This window comes from Chiloscyllium punctatum, chromosome 10, assembly GCF_047496795.1.
Source record: "Chiloscyllium punctatum isolate Juve2018m chromosome 10, sChiPun1.3, whole genome shotgun sequence".
Taxonomy (NCBI): Eukaryota; Metazoa; Chordata; class Chondrichthyes; order Orectolobiformes; family Hemiscylliidae; genus Chiloscyllium; species Chiloscyllium punctatum.
In genome coordinates, this window is record NC_092748.1 from 44,369,542 (window position 1) to 44,394,646 (window position 25,105).

The following is a 25,105-nucleotide window of genomic DNA, read 5'->3' on the forward strand; positions in this document are numbered from 1 at the left end:
TTGAATTAAATTATGGTTAAGGTTAGGTTTGGGTTAGAAACAAGCTAGCATTCATGTACTCATCAAGAGTGGGGGTCGCACTGTAGAACTGCAATCCCTCTGTGCAAAGCAATTCAGTAATTCAATGCCTTTCAAATGTTGTAATTGTACTAGCCACCACCACTTCCCCTTCCATACACACACTATCCCTTGCGTGAAAACGTTGGCCCCAAGGTCCCTTTTAAATCTTTCCCTTCTCACCCTAAACCTATGCCCTCTACTTCTGGACTCCCCTACCCCAGGGAAAAGACCTTGTCTATTTCTCCTATCCATGCTCCTCATGATTTTATATATCTCAAGAAGGATGACTGAGTTATAGTGGCAAAATACAGCGGTTGCTGAAAATCTGAAACAAGCACAGAGCATGATGGAGAAACTCAGCAGGTCTGGCAGCATCTGTGCAATAGAGAATGAGTTAACGTTCAATTCCAGTATGAATTCTTCAGAATTGAAACAACTTGGAAAATTATATTTTTTTCAAACTTTTGACAGAGGCAGAGGAAGGGCAAAGGGAGCAGATGCTGTACAGGCCCAGTGCAAAAGACACAGGCATAATTTATAGTGATGAAAGAAAATAAAGATATGTAAGATGCGTGCGCGTTAAGTTGTGAATGTGTCCTCTCTACTGAGAGCAAAGTAAATAAGACATTGGTCTGGACTGGGGGATATGTTGGAAAAAGCTAGAACAGATACAATGCAGTCAAACCTCTGAAGCTATTGAATGCAATATTGAGACCTCCAGGTTGTAAAATGGAAAATTAGGTGTTGTACCACAAGCTTGTCTTGTGCTTTGTTGAACATTGCAACAGGCCCTGTTTGGAATTGTTAGCGTGAGACCACAATGCTCATTGACTCCCAGCAACTGGGAGGTGAGGATCATTTCAACTGAGACAGCAGACGTATTCCACAAAGCGATCACCCAGTCTGTATTTGATCTTGCCGGTGTAAAGGAGACTGCAATGTGAGTAGACTAGATTGAAAGAAATACAAGTAAAACGCTACTTTGCTGGAAGGTGTGTTGGGGGATGGGGGAGCTTAGATGGTGAGGAAGGAGGAAGTGAATGGGCAAGTGTCACACCTTCTGTGATTTCATGGGAAGGTGCCACAGGGAATGAGGAAGACTTAGGAACGATGAAAGAGTGGACCAGGACATCATAAAGGGAATGGTCTCTGCAAAATACTTACAATAGAAGGGAGGAGAAGATGTGTTTGGTGGCGGTAACCTGCTGGAGATGATCCTTTGAATGCAGAGATTGGTCGGCTGGAAAGTAAAGACAAGGGGAACCGTATCATTGTCCTGGAAGTTCAGGACATGGATCAGACATGGCTATATGAACCACAAGGTGAGGGGAATCCGTGGTTAATGACAAAGGAAGCCACATTGGAGGCAGTTCACTGGAGGGTGCCATCATCAAGATAGATGCAATGGGGATGGCAAAACTGGGAAATGGAATGGAATCCTTTCAGGAAGCAGGATGTAAGGAGTATGAATGAGGTAACAGTGAGCTCATAATGGATATAGAGGACAGCCTATCCTCAGAAATGGAAACAATGAAGTCAAGGAGGGAAGGGAAGAGTCTGTAGAGAGGACTCATTCTCTTCCTTTCAGATGTTAACATACATTTATTTTACAGCCATTTTCCTCTTCCACCATCAAGAACAGCCTCTTTGTGTTGGGCATCTACACTATCTGTTCCTTTCACTTTGCTTCCACTTCAGCCCAAAGTATACATATATTTAAAAAATTCCAACCCCTTTCATTTCTGAAGAATCATCACACTGGATTCAGAACATTAACTCTGTTTCTTTCTCTACAGATGGTTGACAAATGTTGCATTGATACAGAATTTTGGTTTCGATTAGAGATTACAGTCTGGGTGCCAGTCAAATATGAGCAGCCACACGATCTCTGCACGTTTGAATCAACACCATAGTATAGTGAAAAATGCTGAAGTATTGCCAAGTATTTTTCTGAAGAAGGGTCACTGGACCTGAAACATTATCTCTGCTTCCTCGCCATTGATGCTGCCAAACTTGCTGAGTTTTCCCAACAATTTCTGTTTTTGTTTCCGATTTCCAGTTCGTTTTTTTTATTGTCTTGGTTTGTTTTTCAAAGATTGTTTGACATCGTATTCATGTCAGGCTGAATTCAACTCTGTTCATTTACATACTCAGGGTCAAATCTATTAATCTGCAATATGACGTATTACTCAAATTTTGACATATAAACTCACCTTTACTTGCATTATTAAAGTAATTTCCATTCCAGTCATTCACACAGTCTGTGGGCAGAATATCCCATTTTCAAATGTTTGTGTGGTCGCATCCGCTGCAGAAGCATTCTCTTTGTGTGCATGGAAGCTTTCACCTTGGCTGTTTTTCATTGCATATGTCCAGCTAAATAGGTGAATGAATGCACATGGTCTTTTGCCTGAAGACCACTCTCACTGTGGTGTAATTACCAAGACTGAAACCAATGAACGGTAAGTTTTATACCATCCCTCAGTTTCCTGCAGGTTTTAACATTTCTCTCTCTGCTGTTAAGCAGTGGGGCTTGAATGATTTGACTCTCTGGCCCAAAGGGAATGATTGGACAACTTATTTAAGAAGCAAAGGTATAAACAGTTGTGAAAGAAAGGATTAAAACAAAGAACACTGGTTGTGGAAAGGCAAAGTATAGGATGAGAGGTGACCTTATTGAAAAATATAGGATTCTTAAGATGAAAGGGTAAATGATAAGAAGATGTTTTCATGTGTATATTTAGGGTTGAGATAGACATGTTCTTGATCAGCAGGGGACACGAGTATGATGGTGAAAAAATAGTGAATATGAGGAGTGTCAATTGAATCATGATCTGATCTAATGGTAGAACAGTGTTGAGGGGCCAAATGGCCTACCCCTGTTCCTATTTCTTACAGTCTCATGGTGAATACCAACAGATGATTGTTTTTAGACTTGCTATTCTCATCTTGTGATCAAGGAAAGAAACATGATGACAGGAACTCCCATGGAACCTTGAAGACTTGAGCTTACATGGATGTTACAAAACACCAGGAATTGATTTCAAATGGGCGGCACGGTGGCACAGTGGTTAGCACTGCTGCCTCACAGCGCCAGAGACCCGGGTTCAATTCCTGCCTCAGGCGACTGACTGTGTGGAGTTTGCACGTTGTCTGCGTGGGTTTCCTCCGGGTGCTCCGGTTTCCTCCCACAATCCAAAGATGTGCAGGTCAGGTGAATTGGCCATCCTAAATTGTCCGTAGTGTAGATAAGGGGTAGGGGTATGGGTGGGTTGCGCTTCGGCGGGGCGGTGTGGACTTGTTGGGCCGAAGGGCCTGTTTCCACACTGTAAGTAATCTAATCAAATTCCTCATTTTTTAACATTCACAAAGAACCTAGTGTAAAAATTGACGAATAATGCATGGTTACTTATGCAATACTGGCTCATTATAATCCAACTTCATTAAAATACGGGCTTTTTTAATTCATCAACTTCCTCTTAAGAGTAGAAAGAAGCAAAAATATTCTTTTCAATGACAAGTTTACAAAAAGTTCACTGTAACACACACCTTGCATAATGTAGCATGCATGACACAGCACGCCTTGCAAATATATTCAATCAACTGAACTTCAACCATATCCTTTTGTAATGTCTAATGGAAATGTTTCAAAAATGAAAAAAAGAAGTCAAAAAGTCACTACCACTTCTAGCTGATCCTGACAACAATTGTTGTACACTAAAGTACCATCCGTAGTGACCGTTAGCATGGTTTAGCTGTATCTTGCCAGTTTTTTGTGACAGATCCATTTTTTTTTCAAGGTTATTGAATATACTCTGATCACAATTAAAACAATTGATGGGAAAACACTTCTCATTAATTATTTTAATTGCATTGAAGTTAATTTTTAAATGGCACAAACAGGTGTCTATCTTTGATGAAACCTACAGTGTAATTCAATCATCACAAACAGAATATTGCTTGCACATGCATTGCATTTTCGGTTATATTATTCTATCAAAAGATAAACAATTCTACTGTCCTTTATTTCAACATTTTCAGTAGATCAATTTTAAATCTACCCTCTAAAATGTCACTATCTCGGATAAACAGAAGCGGCATATGATAAAGGGTGACGGGCGAGAAATCATATCCACAATTACTCTTCATGCATTTTATGCATTAGATTTATGTTAGGTAAGTAAGTAATGTCTGAAATATCATGCTTAAATATGAACTAAATTGGATAAATTGTAGACTAGCTCATTGAAGGTTCATTTCAATCTCTCTTGTCTCTACTCTGCACCTAAAAACTGTCATCTGTTTTCAATTACAATGGCATTCTCACAATGCACTGAAAGGACCTTCACAGACACGATGTCAGAACCTATAATTGAAATGAAATATGTGTCTGCTGGAGAAGTCAAGCACTCCATCATTCATTTCAGGATTCCAGGTCCAGGTAAATTCTGTCAGCAATTACATTGGAAATTTCTTTGAAATGTGCTAATTTGCACAGAACACATTTTGGTATTGAAACCAGCTTCAAAAACAGTACTGAATTACCAGAACTTCACTGTATGCATGTGTGTTAATGGTCTTGTAAATGTCTCTGATTTTTGAAGAAACAAAAAATTAAAGATATCATATATTATTGCTTTTTAAAACTTCCTGCTTAGTTTCATTATAGACATGAAATGCTGGCTTCTACTTTTTAAAACTTTATTCACAGAATTGCTGGCTGCAACAGCTTTTATTGCCCGATCCCTAATGTCCCTGTGAGCAATTAAGAATCAGCCACATTGCTGTGAGTTTGGAGTCACTTGTAGGCCAGACCAAGAAAGGATGGCAGATTTCCTTCCCGACTGAACATTAGTGACCTTGGGTTTTTATGACAATCAACAGTGTTTACAGTCACCATTTTTCTTTAGATTACTTAGTGTGGAAACAGGCCCTCCAGCCCAACAAGTCCACACTGACCCTCCGAAGAGCAACCCACCCAGACCCATTCCCCTTCATTTACCCATTCATCTAACACTAGAGGCAATTTAGCATGGCCAATTCACCAAACCTGCACATTTTTGGACTGTGGGTGGAAACTGGACCACCCAGGAAACCTACGCAGACACGGGGAGAATGTGCAAACTCCATACAGACAGTTGCCTGAGGCGGGAATTGAACAGAGGTCTCTGGCGCTGTGAGGCAGCAGTGCTAACCACTGTGCCACCGCGCCGCCCATAAATCTTTCTAAATTTTGTTGGATTCAAATTTCATCAACTACCAATCCATTCAGGTACCACTTCATGGTTTTAAAAATAAACTGCATTATTACTTTCTCAGAAATTCCAAATTTGCACAGCACTTTTGAGTGAAGAAATTTTCTCTTCATGTCAGTCCTTAATGGTTCTTTCTTACTTTGAAAATTTAGGCCAAACTTTTGCCATTGAGGGGGTACATCTGAAGAGATGTCACCCACCATGCTTTTATTCTGTGGAGGAGACAGCAGGATGAAACACAGTCAACAGCCTCAGGAGGGAGTTTGAAGGTGCTCTCAGATGTGGCTGAGTGCCAACATTACCTGTTTAGAAAATCTAACTTGGCTTTTTGAAAATTTGGTTAAGCTGTATAAAGATATTTAAGTCTTCATTTCTCCATCTTCCACCAACATCAACATCCATCCATACATATGCACATCAACTGCAGAACCAATCACCCAGTATCTACTGTAGACAGACTGCAGGAGCACTGCAGAGATTGCAAAAGAAAAACTTTATTAGTCATCTCAGAAATCTCTCATTGTACTCAACACTGAAAGAAAACTCATTAATGTTCATAAAATCCATTCAAAGAGTTTAAATCTCAAGTGGCAAATGTGTCGTAATGAAAAAGCAATTCAATAGTCACATCAAAGTCCTTTCAAAGCACTTTGAGCTGTGAATCAAATTGTGAACTCAATAACCTCCCTCCTTTGTGGAATAATCAGTGTTAGAGCCTTTACATTCAGCCAAGTATTCATAACAAGCTCAGAGGTAGTGACAACCCTTTGGAAATGTCAGCATAGAAATTATTGGAACTGGGACAGCTGGCTTGTTTCTGAGCTACACCAGATGTCCTGTCAGTTACTGCACTCCAACAGCAAGTGTTTACTTTTTTAAAATTTCAACTTACAGCTGTGGCCTGTTCCTTCTTTTCATTTTTAAAGAGGTTGGACAATTTAAATAATTTCAAATCATGACACTTAAACATTCTCATTGGAATGTTAGGTGTATTTACAGCTCCTGCAAAACTGTCGTGGTTTCAACACTACAAGTCAAAGACTGTGCAGCAATGAAAATGGAGTGTGTTTTAACTTAGCACTGATGTCAAGCTGGTCTCCTGAGTTTAGTTTTCCTGCCTGTTTGATTCACAGTCTGTCCAATTCCCCTTGCTAGCAAAAACAATGTCTTCTCGAAATGGTGGTAGGACTTTCACATCAGGTCAAAAAGGTTCAAAAAGTCAGCCCAATTCTGCAATTTTGTTTTGCCTTTAATGTGGACACTATTGGCTAGGGTAGATTTATTGCCTGCACTTAATTACCCTGCATAAGATGATGCTGAGCTGTTTTCTTGAACTGATGCAGTACTTGTAGTGTAGGGGTACCCACTGTGAGGGCAGGAAGTAAGTTCCAGGATTTCGACCTAGCTACAGTGACGTATTTCAAAATCAGAATAGTGTAAGGCTTGGAGAGGAATTTGTAGATAGTGATATTCCCATGTATCTGCTGTCCGTGTCCTTTTAGGCTGTCGAAACTTTGGAAGTTGTGATCAAAGGACTATCAGTGTGTTGCGGTCATGCATCTAGTCGATGATATAGCGGCGATAGGAATGAAGGTTGAAGGTGGTGAGCAGCATATTAATCAGATAGCCTGCTTTTTCCGAGATGGTGTCAAGTTTCAAGTGTTCTTGAGTGCAGTTCAGTTTCTGATCAATGGGCAATCACCAGGATGTTGATTATCTGGATGTTCATGGTTGAAATGTCAGTAGTTGGCAGGGCACAATGGCTAGAATCATTGCTTGGCACTTGTGTGATGCAAATGTTATTGACTATTAATCAGTCTGTGCCTCGATGCTGACTAGAACTTGTTGCATATGGACATGGATGACTTCAGCATCTGAGGACATGCAAATGAAGCTGAACATGGTGCAATCATCAGTAACATGCCCACTTCTCACATCAGCATGGAGAGAAAATCATTGAGGTAGGTGGTTGGGCCTTGGACACTACCCTGAGCAATTCCTGCAGTGATGCACTTTGGACTGAGCTGACTGACCTCCCACAGCAAACACCGATCTCCTTTTGGTCACATATGATTCTAATATGCTGATCTCCACTGATTCCAGTTTTACTCGGGGCTCTTTCCTGCTATACTAGGTCAAATATTACCTTGATATCAAGAAAAATCACTCTCGGCTCACCTCTGGAATTCAGTTCTTTTGTCCATATTTGGGTCAAGGCTGGAGCTGAGTGATACTTAGGTTAATTCTGACAGGGCTAATGAGCAGATTATAAGATAGTGTTAGGGTTAGCAAGTGCTGTCAAATATCTTCATTGATGAACCCTTCCACCACTTTGCTGATGATCAAGAGTGAACTGATAGAGCTGCGTCTGAGTCATAGAGATGCACAACATGGAAACAGGCCCTTCGATCTAACTCGTTCACGCTGACCAGATAACCTAAATTAATCTAGTCCCATTTGCTATCATTTGACCCTTATCACTCCAAATCCTTCTGAATCAGACATGGTTCCACTTGCCTTTTAAATGTTGCAATTGTACCAGCCTCCACTACTTCTTCTGGCAGCTCATTCCATACACACACCACCCTCTGCATGAAGTAGTTGCCCTTTAGGTCCCTTTTAAATCTCTCCCCTCTCACTTAAACCTATGCCCTCTAGTTTTGGACTCCTCTGGGGAAAAGACCTTGACTGTTCACCCTACCCATGCTCATGATCTTATAAGCCTACACAAACGTCACCCCTCCGCCTCTAATGCTGCAGAGAAAATAACCCACCCTGTTCAACCTCCCCCATAGCTCAAATCTTCCAACCCCGGCAACATCCTTGTGAATCTTTTCTGAGCCCTTTCAAGTTTAACAACATCTTTCTGATAGGACGGAGACCAGAATTGCATGTAATATTCCAAAAGTGACCTAACCAATGTCCTGTAGAGTTGCAGCATAACCTCAGAATTCCTATATTTAATGCTCTGACCAATAAAGGCAAGCATACCAAACACCTTCTTCACCACCTCGTCTACGTGTGACTCCACTTTCAAGGAACTATGAATCGGCACACCAAGGTCTCTTTGTTCAGCAATGCTCCCCAGAACCTTACCATTAAGTGTCTGAGACCTGTCTCAATTTACCCTACCAAAATGTAGCACCTCATGTTTATCTAGATTAAACTCCATCTGCTTCTCCTTGGCCCATCAGCCCATCTGATCAAGGTCCTGTTACACTCTGAGGTAACCTTCTTTGTTGTCAATTACACCACCTATTTTGGTGTCATCTGCAAATTTACTAACCATACCCCCTATCTTCATTTCCAAATAATTTATATAGATGACAAAAAGCAATGGACCCAACACCAATCCCTGTGGCGCACCACCGGTCATAGGCTTCCAGTCTGAAAAACAACCCTCCACCATCACCTTCTATCTTCTACCTTCTTGGCAATTTGTAGCAAAATGGCTAGTTCTCCCAGAATTCCATCTGATTTAATCTTATTAACGAGTCTTGCATGAGAAACCTTGTTGAATGCCTTACTCTGCCTTCATAAATCCTCTCTGTCACTTTTAAAAAAAAAATCAAGTTAGTGAGACATTATTTCCCATACAAAAGGCCATTATCCCTGATCAGTCCTTGCCTTTCCAAATACATGTAAATTCTATCCCTTGGAATTTATTAGCTGGGTTGCATTTGCCCTGCTTTTTGTAGTGTCATACCTGGGAGATTATCTACATTATATAGTAGATGCCAAAGTCATAGCAGGACTGGAACAGCTTGGCTGGGGACAAGGCTCGCCTGCGAGCACAAATCTTCAGTATTATTTACCAGAATGTTGTCAGGACCCATAGTCTTTGCAATATCCAGTAGCTCGTCTTTCTTTACATTGTTTGGAGGGAATCAAATTCGTTGAAAATGGGCATCTCTGTTGCTGGAGACTTCAAGTTGAGGCCATAATAGAACATTCTCTTGGCCCCTCTGTCTGAAGGTGGATGCAAATGCCTCAGCCTAGTCTTTTGCACTGCTGTGCTGGGCTCCCCAATTGTTAAAGGTATAGGTAGTTGTGCAGCCTCCTCCACTATTGAGTTGTTTAGTTGTCCAATGTTGTTCATGACTGGACAAGGCAGGACTGAGATTATGAAATCTGGTCCATCAGTTATCGATCACCCATCCCTGTATATGACATGCCCCTTCTGCTGTTTGGCATATGAGCAGCCTTGGGAAGAAGTTACCAGGTTGCACCACATTCTTAACTGTACCAGCACCTAGGCCCACCTGCCCTCTTCATTGAAGCTGGTTTAATGAATAGCCCCTCTTCCATCATTAGTCTCTTTACTGGTGGAGTATGGGCTATGCTGGACTCTCAGTTGCAGATTGTATCAGCATATAATTCCTCTGCTGCTGACAGGCCATAGTGAATCATCAATACCCAGCTCTGAATAACTACATCGATTCAAAGCCACACATGATGGAGGGTATTCTTATTGTGAAGCTGTGACTTTGTCCCACAGTGAGCATGTGGTAACCAGTTCCACCGATACAGTCAGGGACAGACTCAACAACGACAGATAGATCGGAGAAGGTAAATTTTTCCCTCTTGGTTTTTCACCATCTGCTGCAGGCCCAGTCTAACAGTGATGTGCTTTAGTATTTGGCAAACTCAGTCAGCAGTGCTGCTACTGAGCTACTCTTAGTCATGGACATGGAAGTTCTTCATCCAGACAATGCTTGGTGCCTTTGTCACTCTAACTGCATCAAAGTTGAACACAACATGGAGGAAAGCTGACTCGTTAGTCAAGGGGAGATTGCCACATAGTCATCAGCAGCAGGTTTCCTTGCTTATGTTGGATCTGATGTGATGAGACATCATGAGATCAGAGAGAATGTTAAGGATTCCTAAGGAAACTCTTTTTCAATTGTACACCAATATGCGACCACCTCAGTCCGGCCTCTCCTCTCAGTGAGATGAAACATACTTTGGGATTATGATGGTGCTGACCGAGGTCAGATTCGATGAGTATGACTATGTTGAGCTGTCAGTTGACTAGTCTTTGGGACAACTTGCTCAATTTTGGCACAACCCACACAGAGCTTTACCCAAGGGAAACTTTGTAGGGTCGACAGGACTGGGTTTGCTGTTATAGTTTCCATGGTCAAGGTTGATGACAGGCTCATTGCTTTCTTTGAAGCAATTTTGGTCCAACTGCATGGGTTGCTATGCCATTTCAGTCTGTTATTGCTTTGGGTCTGGAGTCAAGGTTAGGTCAGATCAAGTAAGGATGACAGATTTTGTTGCCTAAAAGACATCATTGGGTTTTTAAACAACAATCAAAATTAGTTACACTGGTCACAATTACATTAGGTTTTTATTTCAATCATTTTTGAATTCAAAATTCACCATCTGAAATTCAGTGTCCTCAGAATATTATCTAGGGCTCTGAACTGTTAGTCCCATAATGTTAATAGTACACCAATGCCTACCCTGAATCAGGACCGCCATAGGCACAGGAAATAGATTCCCAGCAGCTGTGTATCCTACCACCTTTTTCTTTTCTAAACTCCAGGGAATATGTCGCTCATTGTGCAAGATCAAATTGGCACCCAATATCTCTGGGCGAACTTTATATTTGTCTATCTTCTCCACGTATGATCTCTTTGGAATAAAAGCTAATACGTCCTTTCTTTTCTATTTGCTAGCTGGAACATTCTTTTAACGTTGTGAGATTTCATGCACAGGTAGACACCCCAAGGTCTCTCTAAATGCAAACATTTCTGTATCTTACTACTGAAATCTTTTTGTTTAAATGTTTCGTACTAAACGTGGATAAAATCACAAATTGTATTTTATCTGTCATGGTCTTGACCATTCACTCAACGTATCTATGTCACTTTACGGTTTTGTTTGCACTTATCTCACCGCTTACTTTCCTACCTAACTTTATTGTTATACCAAACATCTTACACTTCAATCCCTCATTTCAGTCATTACTATCATTTACACATATTCTGCGCATGTGATGTACTATCCCCGCTCTTCAGCTTTTTACATTGTTAACCACAGCAGCCTCCTTTCAATGTCTCTCATTCACTGTTCATTTTGGTGAAGCTGATTTCACTTGAATCTGTTGTTAACCGGCTGCTCATAGCCAGGGCTCCTCTGTAATAATTTCTCTTCCTCACAATGTTTCAAAAATTGAGAGTTCACATGCATGAAATACAAGAGTCACAATTATATTTTTCTACTGCCTAAGAATAAAGTTGTCTTATTTTAATAGCATATGCATTGTACTTCATCTAAACGTCAATAACTTACTTTAATAAACACGGTCAACAACATGCCAATTGCATTAAATGCCTGAAAAGTTACTACGTACTGTCTCAACAGACTGACTTTACAACTTGGAAGCAGCACAAAGGAGTTGAGAGACACTTTTATACCTTTTAAAGCAATTATACTGTACCTAGATAGGATGGTTCATCTCTCTGTGATTAAGTTACTGCTCTTAGACTGAGAATTCCTGACAAGATTTTATCTCCAAGTTAAATGAGATTAAGTCCAATAAAACTCTAAGACACTTCTTATTTATTGATGTGACCTGTTCATTTTACTCACAAAGCATTCTGTAATAAAGTAGGTGAGATAATTCATTTAAGACTGGCAGTGGTCATGTATTTTTATGACACTATCACAAACCCAGTGTATAGTGAATAGTGTGATATTGTTGTACTTGTATGGTATATATGGGTTAATCACATCACACAAGGTTAAAGCTTGTCCATTTCAGTCTAAGTACCCTTTCAACAGTGTGACAAGTCTTAATTACCTTCTGAGACTAAAAATTGACATTCACCAGTTGCAGCATTATTCCTTCAGAATGTAATTGTTGATGGAGATAAAAATGTGAAAACCAAACATTTTATTTGTATCACACTTGCTGGTGCAGACACTGGATTGTATATTAATAATATCCTAACCTGATTGCTTAAGGGAATACACAGTTGTTTTCCCGGCTCGTACTTGACCCAGCCGCCCTGCAGAGGATCCCATACCACTTGAATCTTCAACTTACAGCAATCTTCAGTTGTAAGGAGAAGGGCAAAGATGAGGACAACCATATAGTAAAGACAGCACAATTTGTTGAGACTAAATTCTAGCCCAACATCCCACAAGATTGCATTTGCAGAGACGAATTTAATATGTAGCTCCTATCAACAATCATATGTCCAACTTGCTCCTAATAACAGGAATTGTGTGCAAGAATAGTCAAGGTTGATGATGGAGTCCATGGGTTTGTGGTAAATATCATTGATTACAGCACATCTTCTCCTATTAGCTGTCCATGTGCTGCAATCTAGTCCACTACCCAGTTATCTTCAACATTTCACTCTTTTCTAAAGCACTTTTCTGTGCAAGCGCGACAGATGCGTAACCTGACATTTTACTTTCTCCCTTCTCAGAATCCAAAGTCCCTAAATACACCTTCCAAGTGAAACAGCAATTTACTGTACCTCTTTCAATTTAATAGACTGTATTTACTGTTCACTTTGTGGCGTCCTTTACACTGAAGAGACTTTGCAAAGTACCTCAGATCAGTCAGCAGGCATGACACTGAGCTTCTTGTTACTTGCTATTTCAAGATCCAACTTATACTCACAATCTTCTGTTTCTGTCATAATGAAGCCCAACAAAAGCTTGTGATACAGCTCCCTTCCTTGGACTCTGAACTCTACAGCTTTATGATTTAATCATTTCAGATCATACCATCTGCGACAAGATTTTGACTTCTTTCTTTACTCCTTCACTTTGCATTCAGACCACTGCTAATTTGCCATTCACATCTCTTCTGCACACTTTTGTTTTAGTTATTCACTCACAAGATGTGGGTGTCATTGGCTGACCAACAGTTTTATTGCCTGTTTCTAACTGAATTGAATTGAATTCGTTTTATTATCACGTACTCACATGAGTACAGTAGACAGTTAACAAGTCGCCATTTATAGTGCTGTCTTAGTTACAGAGGGACCTAGTTACAGAATCTTAGTTGTAAAGCAGAAAAATAAGGAAATCAAAGTTAGAAAGTTAAACATTACAGTCCTTTTTATTAAAAAAAAAGAAAAAACAAAGAAACACAATTAACAGTTCAACACCACAGTCCATTAGCCCCTGACCATACTGAGCTCGGGCTGCCCATTCTCACTGCCTTTCAGACTGTACCTGCTCCCGCCGCTGCCACGGGATGCCTACTCCCTCTCTCACTGCCAGCACCACCCACCAGGCTCACCCTCTCACCACCAACCCTCCCTCAGGCTGCCCGCTCCCTCTTTCACAGTCAACTCTCCTATGTCGCATGCCCCCTCTCTCACCACCAAACCCCCCACCCCATGCTACCTGCTCCATCTCTCACTGCCAACCCCCCTTCTGCCAGCTCCCTCTTACACCACCAACCACTAAATGCTGCCTCACCACCATCCCCAACCCCTCCATGCTGCCTGCTCCCTCTCTCACCACCATCCCCATCCCCGCCCATGCTGCCTGCTTGCTCCCTCTTTCACCGCCAAACCCTACCCCCAATGCTGTCTGTTCCCTCTATCACTGTTAACTACTCCCAAACCCCTGCACAATTGCAGCATAACCTCCCTGCTCTTAAACTCAATGCCTCAGCTGATAAAGGTAAGCATGCCTTCCTAATTACCTGTCCAGGTATATCTTAACGGATGGGTGAATACACACACACACACACACACACACACACACATCATGCATTCCCTTACCCTGTTTGTCCCGTCCAAGTGCATCATCTCACACTTATCGAGTGAGATGAACCATTTCCTTGGTTGGTCGTTACTAGGTTAATTTCAAAATGATCCCTTGCTTTGCATTTTAGCTCTCCCTCAGATCCAGGAGGAACCATTTAACCAAATTACCAATGTGACCTTCACAACATGCTAATGCTCAGACCCAGGCTGGGGTACATGAAAACTTTCAGTCGTACCAACAAAATGCCGACAAGTTGAAATTGACTTTATAAACTCCTGACCTGGTATATTCTTCAAAGAGAAAAGCAGTTTGGGACGTAATCCACGGAGGGTGGGCTGCTGTAGAGCAGAGGTTGTCAGCCCCTCATTATCTTTATAGTCCCACGAGACCACAGACCAGTCTTTTTGAAATTGCTTTGACACATCCCATCAGTCCCACACAAAACTGCTGCCAGCTGCTAATGAATTTGTATCCACAGTTATTTTGTCTCTCCTGCTGTCTTACAATCATACAGACTGGAAACAGACCTTCAGTCTAAACAGCTGACTATAATCCTAAACTAAGCTGGTCCAACCTAAATGCTTGGCCCATATCCCTCCAAACATTTCCTATTCATATGCTTATCCAAAAGCCTTTTAAACATTGTAACTGTACCTGCATCCACTACTTCGTCTGGAAGTTCATTTCACACACAAACCATTCTCTGTGTAAAAATGTTGCCCCTCATGGCTTTTTCATTCCTTTCCCCTCTCATCTTAAAAATATGTCCCCTAGTCTTGAAACCCCCATTCTAGGGAAAAGACACTTGCCATTCACTTTATCCATAGCCCTCATGATTTTATAAACCTCTATAAAGTCACCCCTCAACCTCCTGTATGCCAATGAAAGAGAAAAAAAAAATTGGAACTAAGGGCTTAAAATGTCTGTAATACTTTAAGTCTGGAACCCATTATCGTAACACTGTATTGAAACTACTTGACTGAGCCCCAAAAGCCCTCTGAGCTATGTAATGTAAAGATGTGCTGCTACCCTCTGCATGAAAAGATTCCTTCCTATTTCAGCCTGAAATGGTCTGGCCCTTATTGAGAGACATATTCCCTTGCGCTAGACCATCCATCTGTCCTGCATCTGCGTGTGAAGTCTGGGAGGAATTTTCTACATTTGAAGAGATAATGTCTCATTCTTCTGAATCTCAGAGAATACAGGCCTGGTATCCTCAACCTCTTGGTGCGTTCTTCCAGTCTCCTGCCTATCCTCAACCTCTTCTCATAGACCAAATCCCACCATACTAGGAATCAGTCTGATAAACCTTTATTGTACTCCGTCTGTGACAAGTATTATGAGCAGAAAACTAGGGCTGGATTGGCTTTCCTGTCCTTCCTCTAGCAGCACATTCATCTGCTCCCCACCATTCCATTAAAAAGATTCATTCTATTTGGTAAAACAGACTTGCCAATCCAGTGTATGCACTTAACTGCTATTCTGCTGACTAAAAAGGATTCAACAGGCAGATATTCTTGAACTTTTCACAATTAGGTCAAGTTTATTGATCTGAAACTGATCTCACTAAAAATATTAAATGGTCAATACACATCAAGAATTGCAATACATGCACCGAATTCAACATACACTGCTGAAGATTATAGATTGAGGTATGTAAACATGTCCAAATACTAAATCATGAAAAATAAATGAATCAGTTGAGAGTTTGGACCTGGCTTCCTGATCTGGCTGTTAGGCTTGCAGGCTTTTGGTTCTCAGTTGAGAATGTCTTTCAATGTGTAGATGGAATGTACCTTTACTTCTGGAGACACTATTGTAGAAAGTCAGCAGCTTTTCCTGTATAATCATTTGTCTGCTTGGAGTGAGGCAGACACAGTTTAGAACCCAGGAGACAGTATGAGAGGCCTGGCTGCTGGAGGAGATGGAATGAGATGGAGAAGGAGAGCAGTCTTTTCTTCTCTCTTCTTGTTTACATCACCGCAACTTGGTTGATCACATGATCACTTTCTAAAAGTTCTGAAATCTGTTGCTTATTTCAAGATGCAATTTTGGTTTAGCATACCTGCTTTTGTTTCATGCCCACAGGTGAAGATGACTTTAATCCCTTGCGACATATTTTGAATCTCTACTTCAGATAAGGTAGGATGAAAGCTGTTTATATCTCTCCACTGATTTATCATATCTAATGGTTCTCATAGGCCAGAGGTCGTCATGTCATGGAATGCAGCTGACACAGAAATGCATACTTTAATGTGAGTCAGTGTCCCTTTGTTTCAACGCAATGTTCTTTTTCAGCTAAAATTGCCTTTCAAATGTCCAAAATGAGATCCTGGCTAATGAAATTCAGAATTCATGTATAGGGTAATTTACTTAACCATTTCAGAGGGCAATTAAGAGTCAATCACACTGCTTTGCACCTGGAATCACATGTAGGTAACAATGGTAGACTTCTGTCCTTAAGGGCACTAGTGAACCAGACAGCTTTACATAACTAGTTAGGGCGCTTCTCCAGGGTACAGTATATCTTTCCTGAACCAAACTGTTCAAACTATTCCAGACACAGGCTTGCCAAGGTGCTATATAACTGAAACAAGATATCTTTATTCGTGCACTCAAATCTATCCGCAACAAAAGTCAACAGTTTTTCTCTCTCCACAGATACTGCCTGGTCTGCTGAGTATTTCCAACACTTTTTTCTTTCTATTTCAGTTTTGTAATACTTGCAATCCTTTGCTTCGGTAAAGGCATCCACAAGACAGGAATTAATGGGATGTACAAGACTGATGGAAAAAGTACAGTGTGCAATATTAGTTAGTTTGTTGGATCAAGTTGTATTTATATGATCTGATTTTTTTTGATAGATTTTATTTAAGGAGTATGATGGATGCTGTGATAATCTGTCACAAAGGGATCATAAAATATGGAACAGTTAAACCATACAATCTGATACACTGTAGAAGGGAACTGGAATCTGATGATCTACTCTCTGACAGTCGGGCGGACTGTCTCCCTTTCTTTTCTTCCTCTGTAGGTGCTAGTCAAATCTACAATGGCAAGGATTGTACCTCATGAAGAACACTTTGTGGAGGTTGGAGCAGACAAATACAAATCAGACATCACTCTGGTATGTGCTGAAGTCGTCCATACATTCGAATGCAACAATCTGCTTAATAATACTGGGACAGCATGGATCTGACCTTGAATTTGATTTTTGATTTGATTTGATTTATTATTGTCACATGTGCCAAGATAGAGTGTAAAATATTATTATTTTGTGTACTAACCAGACAAATCATACCTTACATGATCACATCAGGGTAACAGAAGAGAATGCAGAATATAGTGTCACAGCTACAGAGAAGGTGCGGAGAAAAGTTAAAACTCTCATATATGAGAGGTCTGTACAAAGTCTGATAACTGCAGGGAAGAAGCTGTTCTTAAATCTGTTGATATGTGTTTTCAAACTTCTGTATTTTCTGTCCAATGGAATGGGATGGAAGCATGTCTAACTGGGGTGGAAGGGGCCGTGGATTATGTTGGGTGCTTTCCCAAGTCAGCAGCCAGTGTAAACAGAGTTAATGGATGGAAGGCTGGTTGTGATTGGGTTGGTCAGAGAGGGATAGTATTCAGTCAGGTCTCCAGTAGATAGCCTTACAGTAGCCACCATGTGCTTTATCGCTGTTGTTCAAAGACTGGTGGCACAGTAGGTGCACAGAATGAAGAAATGGTTATTGCTGCAAGGAAAGTGGACACTCAGCAGTGTGATATGCTGACCATAGTAACATAACAATTCAATAGTGACTGGTACTTTCAGTGCTTTTGGTACACCTGAGGACCTGCCCATGACCACATGCAAGTAGTCAATGGCACCCTGCACCACGGAAAAGCTCAATAGTTGGCCTAGCACACAGGCATGCTTCCTGCTTCTGTCTCTATGAAAAGACAATGACAATCTCTTGACTGGCTATTGTACCTCTATAGTTTTGCAAGGATGGAGGACAAAGAGAACGATGTCTGCCTTGTCTCCACTTCCAATGTGCAAGGATCCACGGGCAGAAAATGTTCCATCTCCCATTTAGTTTGATAACCACTGACAATGTCATCCCTGCCCAGTGCTACTGTCACCAGGGACTGCACACAGAAATAAAATAAGAGTTGGCTGAGGACAGATATTTGGGATATACATCAACCAACTGTGAGAGATTGGGAAGAGAAACCATTGATGGTGTTTCTCTGGTTAAGATTCAATAGATAAACATGAAATCAGGAGAATGCAGTCCCATCCAGCTGGACAACAGTGAAGAGGACTCAAGGATTGACGGTGTGATTGACAGGGTCAGAGATTGCAGCCAGGTTCAGGAGGATAAGGGATAATAGTTTGCCTTTCTCCCATTCACAAAAGTTGTCATTTGTGATTTGGATAAGAGCCATGTCAGTACTGTGACAGGGGTAGATACCTGATTGGAGAATTCTAACATGGAGTCCTGGAAAAGGTGCTTATAATTCAGTAGGGATTCAAGGACACTGGAGAGGACAGCCAGGTGAAAAGCTAGCTTGCTAGGATGATAAAGAGCAAGTTTCTTGAATATATGGAGAGAACAGCAGATTCTAAGATGTAGGAAGAGATTGGGAGTCAGTAGTTCAGTAGAAGTAGGGGCAAGAGGGTAAGAGGTGGTCTCTTATACAAGGTGAGATTGAAGATGACATGATGGAGATAGGAGAAAAATTAGAGTAAGATACAACTTCATAGCTGTGATTGTGTGTGCCAAGGTTGGGTTGGAGAGTAGAAGGGTTCCTACAGGAAGGAAGTATAGCCATGTTGCAAAGAAACCCATGAGTTCCTCAGTTGCCGTTAGAGGTGAGGGTGGAGACAACAGAAGAGAAGTATTTAAGAACATAGTTCATATTCCAGGATTATCATCGAATCCAGTGATGAATGACCTAGCACTTGTCCACCATATCCATTCTAGTCCACATCACTTGGACTGAAGCAAACAGAAATAACCAGCGAAATAGCCATTGTCAATGGCAATGCAGACACATGCTTAGAAGATCATTTTGGGATCAAATAAGACATCAGAGTCTAGTTCAGGTTCCCGTATCACCTTGCAGAGCGATGAAATTCAGAGTTAGGGACTAAATCTTTTAGCAAGGACCAAAGAAAATTGCTTCCATCTTACTAATATTTAACTCTTATTTACTACTTCTTTCTGGGGAGATAGGCATTGCTCATATTTGTCATTTTAATTGCCCTTATATGGAGTGATTTACTTAGCCATGTCAGAGGGCAGTTAAGAATGCACTTAGAATCATATGTAGGTAACAATGGCATCCTTAAAGGGCATTAGTGAACCAGATGAGTTTAGATAATGATCTGTGACAGCCATCATGGTTACTATAATTCAGATTAGTTTTATATTCCAGATTTATTATTTGAATTCAAATTTCTCCAGCTAACAAGGTAATATTTGAAGCCATGTTCGCAGTACATTAGCCTGGGCCTCTAGATTACTATTCCCGTGCCATTATTTATGTGTCATTAAACTGAAGGAAAGTTTTGCCATACATTACTGGATGTTGGGCAAGCAGTCTGACGCTGAGAGATGTGGTGATGTGTTACAGCTAGATGTCGTCAGTGTACATTTGAAACCTGCTGCTGAGCTTGATGCATAATACTGCATCACAATATATCTCCTTCCTGACTCTGCTCTCTTGACCGGAAGCAATGCAACTTCCTTGGAAGAGATGGAAATTACACTAAAAACTTAATCTAATTGAAGGAAATAAACTTGAAAAGTTTGAACAGCATTGATGCAACCCCAGAAATTAAGCATATTGCCCGATTCTCAGACTACACAATCTAAATTCAAGTCACAGGGCTCGTTAAAAATATCAAGTCCTTACCAAACGCTTCTGAAAAAGATCAAATAAAATCTTAAATGAAGGCATTAAAAGATAGTTCAATGGACAAAGGTAATTGTGCCACGGTAACAATGGTTGAGGGTTTGTAGTTGGCTTCAATGCTCAATTGAATATTAAAACTTCCATTTATTGAGGAAAAATGGCTTATTTCAGAATGCATTTGTTTGCTCATGTAAGGTACTGAATAAAGTACATTTAGTTGGTAGGAAATTCACGGGCATACTTTAGTGAAGCTTTTGAATTGTTTCCTTGGAAGTTCGCAGAGGAGTGCAGTTACACCTAATTCCCATGAATCTACAAGTAATAACAAACAAATGCACTGAAGTTTTTTCCTTTTTTACCAAGAAGTGATGCTATTACATTTATATGGATCACAGAAATCAGTCTTGGAGAATAGAATAAAAGAAATCTAAGTGAAATAATATCTGTAGCTAAATTGGTTTGAGAATATCTTTTTACTGATTAATTGCACAGTTGAAGGAACTTAACTCTAAATTCCTTCTTCAAGATTGCAAGGACTAAACACCTTAACACATTTGTGGATGATGTGTAAGGAGCCTCTGTCGCTGATTAAAACTTCTTCATTCTCATGTATCAATCACTGGCACCAAAGGATTAGGTAGATATTGCTTTTAGTCCCTTGGTTAAGAAAGAAATTGAGGTCAAAGTAAAGAGGAATAACATCAAGTAAAAACTGTGAAAATGTATACCTTGAGTTTACGAACAGCATCCTTCACAATTTCTGTACCCTTTGGTTGTTCAACTTCAGAATTGCCAAGAAACTGCAAGAGAGAATTGTAATTTATAGAATAAATATCTGCTCAACATTAAGCTTCAAAGCATTCACTACACTTCTATTGAGAAGGCAGTTCAAGGTATATCTGTAACGACACGAGCAGTAACAAAAAAAAACAAAAGAACTAATGCAGCATTCAGAATTGGGTGACTTGTTACAAACAATTGAACTATTTATCAATCATAATTCAAATAAAAGAACAAAACAAAACACTTCAGCACTTCCAAATTTCAGTTGGATCTTCTCCCCAACAAATTGCCCTGAAGCAAAGATATTTTCCCCAATGAAAAGATTTGATGGAAGCCAAACCTTAAACTACATTGATGTGAATTCTCCCAGCCTTACAACCCCTGACATACTGTTACATCAAAACTAAAATGCAATCAACTTTATCTGAGTATTGCCTGTACATTTATCTTTTAAAATCGTTACTTTTTCAAAGACTCAGAATGTTTTGTTCATATTGTTGAAGAACTTATTAAATTACAGCTCCTGGAATACAGTGTATGCACACTTTTTAAAATCAAGTACTAAGTATATTCTTGACAGAATGGCACAATATTCCTTCAGCACTGTTGATGTTTCTCATCGGGAGAATCTTCTGAACTTTTGCATCTGGAGATATGAGTAAACAGGATTTACAACAAATACCCAGAATAAATGTCCTATCATTCTTGTTACACGTATAATTACATTAGAGCTGAATGTCATTTCTCATTAATGCACGTCTAACAATATCTTTATCTGTGTGCATCCAGACTCTTGTAATGGCTCCACACCCAGGGTAAGGAGCACATACCTAAACAGCCAGCTATTATATAAAAATGATTAAAAAATTAAGCCCAGAATTTTGGGTGAAGCAGGAAATAGTTATTTCACCTCTGGGATAGTTTTTCGGCAATTTATTTTCTTTATTTATCCTCACTGACACTTGCACTATATTTTCAATTAGGATGTAATTTGTTTTTCTTTTTGTTAGGATGTCACTTTTCTTTGACATCGATACAACTCAATAAAATTGAAAAGCTTCTCTAGTAGCAGGTTCATAAACAAGTGTATGAGTGATGGTTAAATATGTTGAAATTTTAATTTACATACTTAGAGAAGGAACAAATAGCCTGAGTTCCATGCATTCCCTGGGCCCTGATTGTTTATGCTCCTGCCAGTTTGCTTCTTGGTTTTTACAGTCAGGACTGCTAATGAGACATACATTCAGGCATAAATTGTCATCAGTAAAACAGTTACTTGATTGCCTGCTATGTTGTGTGAAACCTATTCAGTAAACCTTCATAGGAAATCCTAACCTGCGCTTCACACTGCCCTCTTCCTTTCCAATGAGACATCAATTCAAAGTGGGATACCATTTTACAAACATTAGCAACATTCTGGTTCATTGTCCATGTATCCATCCTTCAAGAACTCAGAAAGTAAATTGAATGACTGTCTAAATTTTGGAAAGAATGATGACCAAACTTAGTTGAGCTCATGGTGGCCTATGGGGCTACAGTTTTATGACCAAAAGCAGAAATCGTAATCCACTGTTTTGTTCCAGTAGTTTGCAGTTTGGAAGTTGGCTGGAGAGATGAAGGAAATAGCTGTTTACTCCTCGTGGATATTGGGCAGTGGCAGCCCCAGCAGTAGGCCAGATCCACTTTTAAGGCCAGGCTTCATCAGCATAGCCGTGGGATTGAGTTATATTTTATCAAGAATTTTGACTCGATTCAAGTGAAGAATCTAGTTAACTCTTTTATTAAACTTAATAATGATAGAACACCTTCTGTAAGGAAGATTAGTTCCATGATCAGATCAAAATTAAGGTCATGGATTTATGATGTTAGAGCTGTTTTATGGCTCAGACTAAACTCAGGCAACTGAATATCAACATAGCTTGGCGTGAAAAGCCTTCAGTCAAGGACACAGCTCTTAAAGTGGTTTAAATTTTGTAACTTAAAGTATGCAACAGGCCTATATACATTATTTTTGAGCTTTATGTATTTTGATATATCATGCAATTGTACCTTGTAGTAATATACTGCAGAATGGAATTGTTAACTTGAGTCCTATTTCTTTTGTTGACCAAAAGAAGTAAATACAATACAGATTGAAAGTAACCTCCATTAACTTGCTCCAGGCATCATCATCATTGTGGAATCACACAAATATAGCTCACAAATATATTAAAAGTCTTTGGACTTTTCCAGATAGCTTAGATGTACTGTATCAGTTGGAATATTTGCGATGATATTCATCACTAGGATGTGTCACCACAATAGATGCATAAGTTACTCTACTGGTGATCCATTACCTTTGCAGTTATCAATAAGGGTTATAAACTAAGAGAGACAATCAGTCATAAAAGGGATAATTCCACAGAATACTGACACTTCAAGGTTCAAGTTGAATATAGAAAGAAATAGTATCATTAAGATGACCATCGGTTTTTCAGAAACCAGTGAGGGCACGCACTGTTTCGTCAAGCTGCATCTGATCATGTATGATTCACACAATGACAAACCAATTGGAATTCGGGATGCCTCAAATCATGAAAGGCGGAGGAGTGGGGGGCGGTAATGATGAGCAAAGGACAATCAATGGTGCCTCTTAGTATGTCCATGCACAGGAAGAAAGAACAGATAGAAGTTGTCCTTCTATCAGTAAAAAAAAATGAGACGTCCAGTCAAACAAAAGTTGAGAGCTAGTATTGTTTTGAGAATCAACTCAAATTACCATCTTAAATAGTAAAATCAATTTTGTTTGTATTTGTTTAGTTAAACCTTACTTTTATAAATATTTTTGTTGAAAGGCTTTTTAAAATCTTTCAGAAAACATTTAAGCAAAACAGAAAAAAACAGTACAAAGAACAAGTTCATAACAGAGTACCATTGTTACTGAACAACCCACTATCCTACCAAACAAACCTATCTACTTGACTAAAACTAAACTACAAACATATTGAATAAATACTAGCTTAAATTACATTCAAGTTACTTAAATTAGATGATGTCTTACTACTTTATTCTGTCTTACTCATCACACCTCCACTGAGGCTCCCATCCCTGGGACTATCCCCTATAGTACCCATATTCTTTTCCTTCCAGTCTCCTCCTACCAGGGACCCATGGGCGCCCATCAAGATTCCCACGGCTTTACCACAGCCCTGACTAATATTGCCGACAAGTCAGTTTCAATATAATTTAAAAAGGGCTGCCACATCTTATAAAACTTCCATTTTGTGGTGCACCATATTTGTGAGGTAATCTTCGGGGAGATGCTCCATCACCAGCTTACTCCACCCCATAAGACCTGCTGGTTTTTCTGACGTCCAATTTAGCAAAATGTTCTTCTTCACAAAATGGACAAAGATATTACACAGTCTCTTCCCATGTTATCCCAGAGAGGGCAAGTTTGGCAGTCCCAAAAGAAGAATTACTGGATCCATGTTAATTTCAATCTCCAGAATGTCCTTTAACTCCCTTACAATAGTACTCCAATATCTTTGGATCTTGCAACATGACCAATAATAATGTGTGGGAATGCCTATATTAATGTTTTGTTAAAACTTAAAACATTTTGAGAAACATGTCAAAGTATACTTGTACCCCAATAGGTTTCTAACTCATCGGGATCAGTAGATGTTATGGATTGCTTCTCTCCCAAAATGAACTCAGCTTGTAATTGCAACTGACTTAGCTCTTACAATTGATGTTTGCTGTAAATGTTTCATTAGGATGACAGGTCATAATTAGCACTAACCCACTGCACTAATATAGTATCAACTGTACTGTAGGCAGGTTAAGTCCATTGTGTAATGTGGGGGAAAAGCTGTGATCTGTGTTGCTTCTGCAAAACCTGTAACAGTAAACCTGCTTCTCAAAGACATCACAAAAATATGGAAGATCTCTGACTGATAGTTTTTGGTTGGGCTACCATGTGACACACCTGAGAAGTGTGAGCTAGAAGGCTTAATATCCAAATAAAGAATAGGGATGAAATTGCAAATCACAGAGAGCTCATTATTACCAGTCCATCCTAGCACCTGGCCGCCCCTGTGTCTGGAAGCAAGGCAGGGGCAATTCCAGCATGCAACCATGCCTGGAATAAAACAGTGATCCCATTATTTGGAACATGTTTTTGAGCTCACGCAGTCAGCCTGGAAATCTTCACCTCAGGAATGAAAGTCTGAGCCCAAATCTATGGAAACATTATTGCATTATTTTTAGAAATTAAAACTTTAAAAATTAATTTCCCAGCTGCTTAGACTAACCTCTTTACTTTGCAAGAAGTGAAACACAACAGCAATTTGCTCAGAAGCCAACTGACTCAG

At 39.9% G+C, this 25,105-nt stretch overlaps 1 protein-coding gene across 13 annotated transcripts in view; it reads right to left on the reverse strand.

Moving 5' to 3' along the window:
* Positions 1-25,105, reverse strand: part of gulp1b (GULP PTB domain containing engulfment adaptor 1b) — a 375,129-nt gene that overhangs the window by 88,055 nt on the left and 261,969 nt on the right. For all 13 annotated transcript variants that reach the window (XM_072579030.1, XM_072579027.1, XM_072579037.1 and 10 more), the window contains one exon: positions 20,696-20,767. In XM_072579030.1, the coding sequence (XP_072435131.1) occupies positions 20,696-20,767 (72 nt within the window). The remainder of the gene's footprint in view (positions 1-20,695; positions 20,768-25,105) is intronic.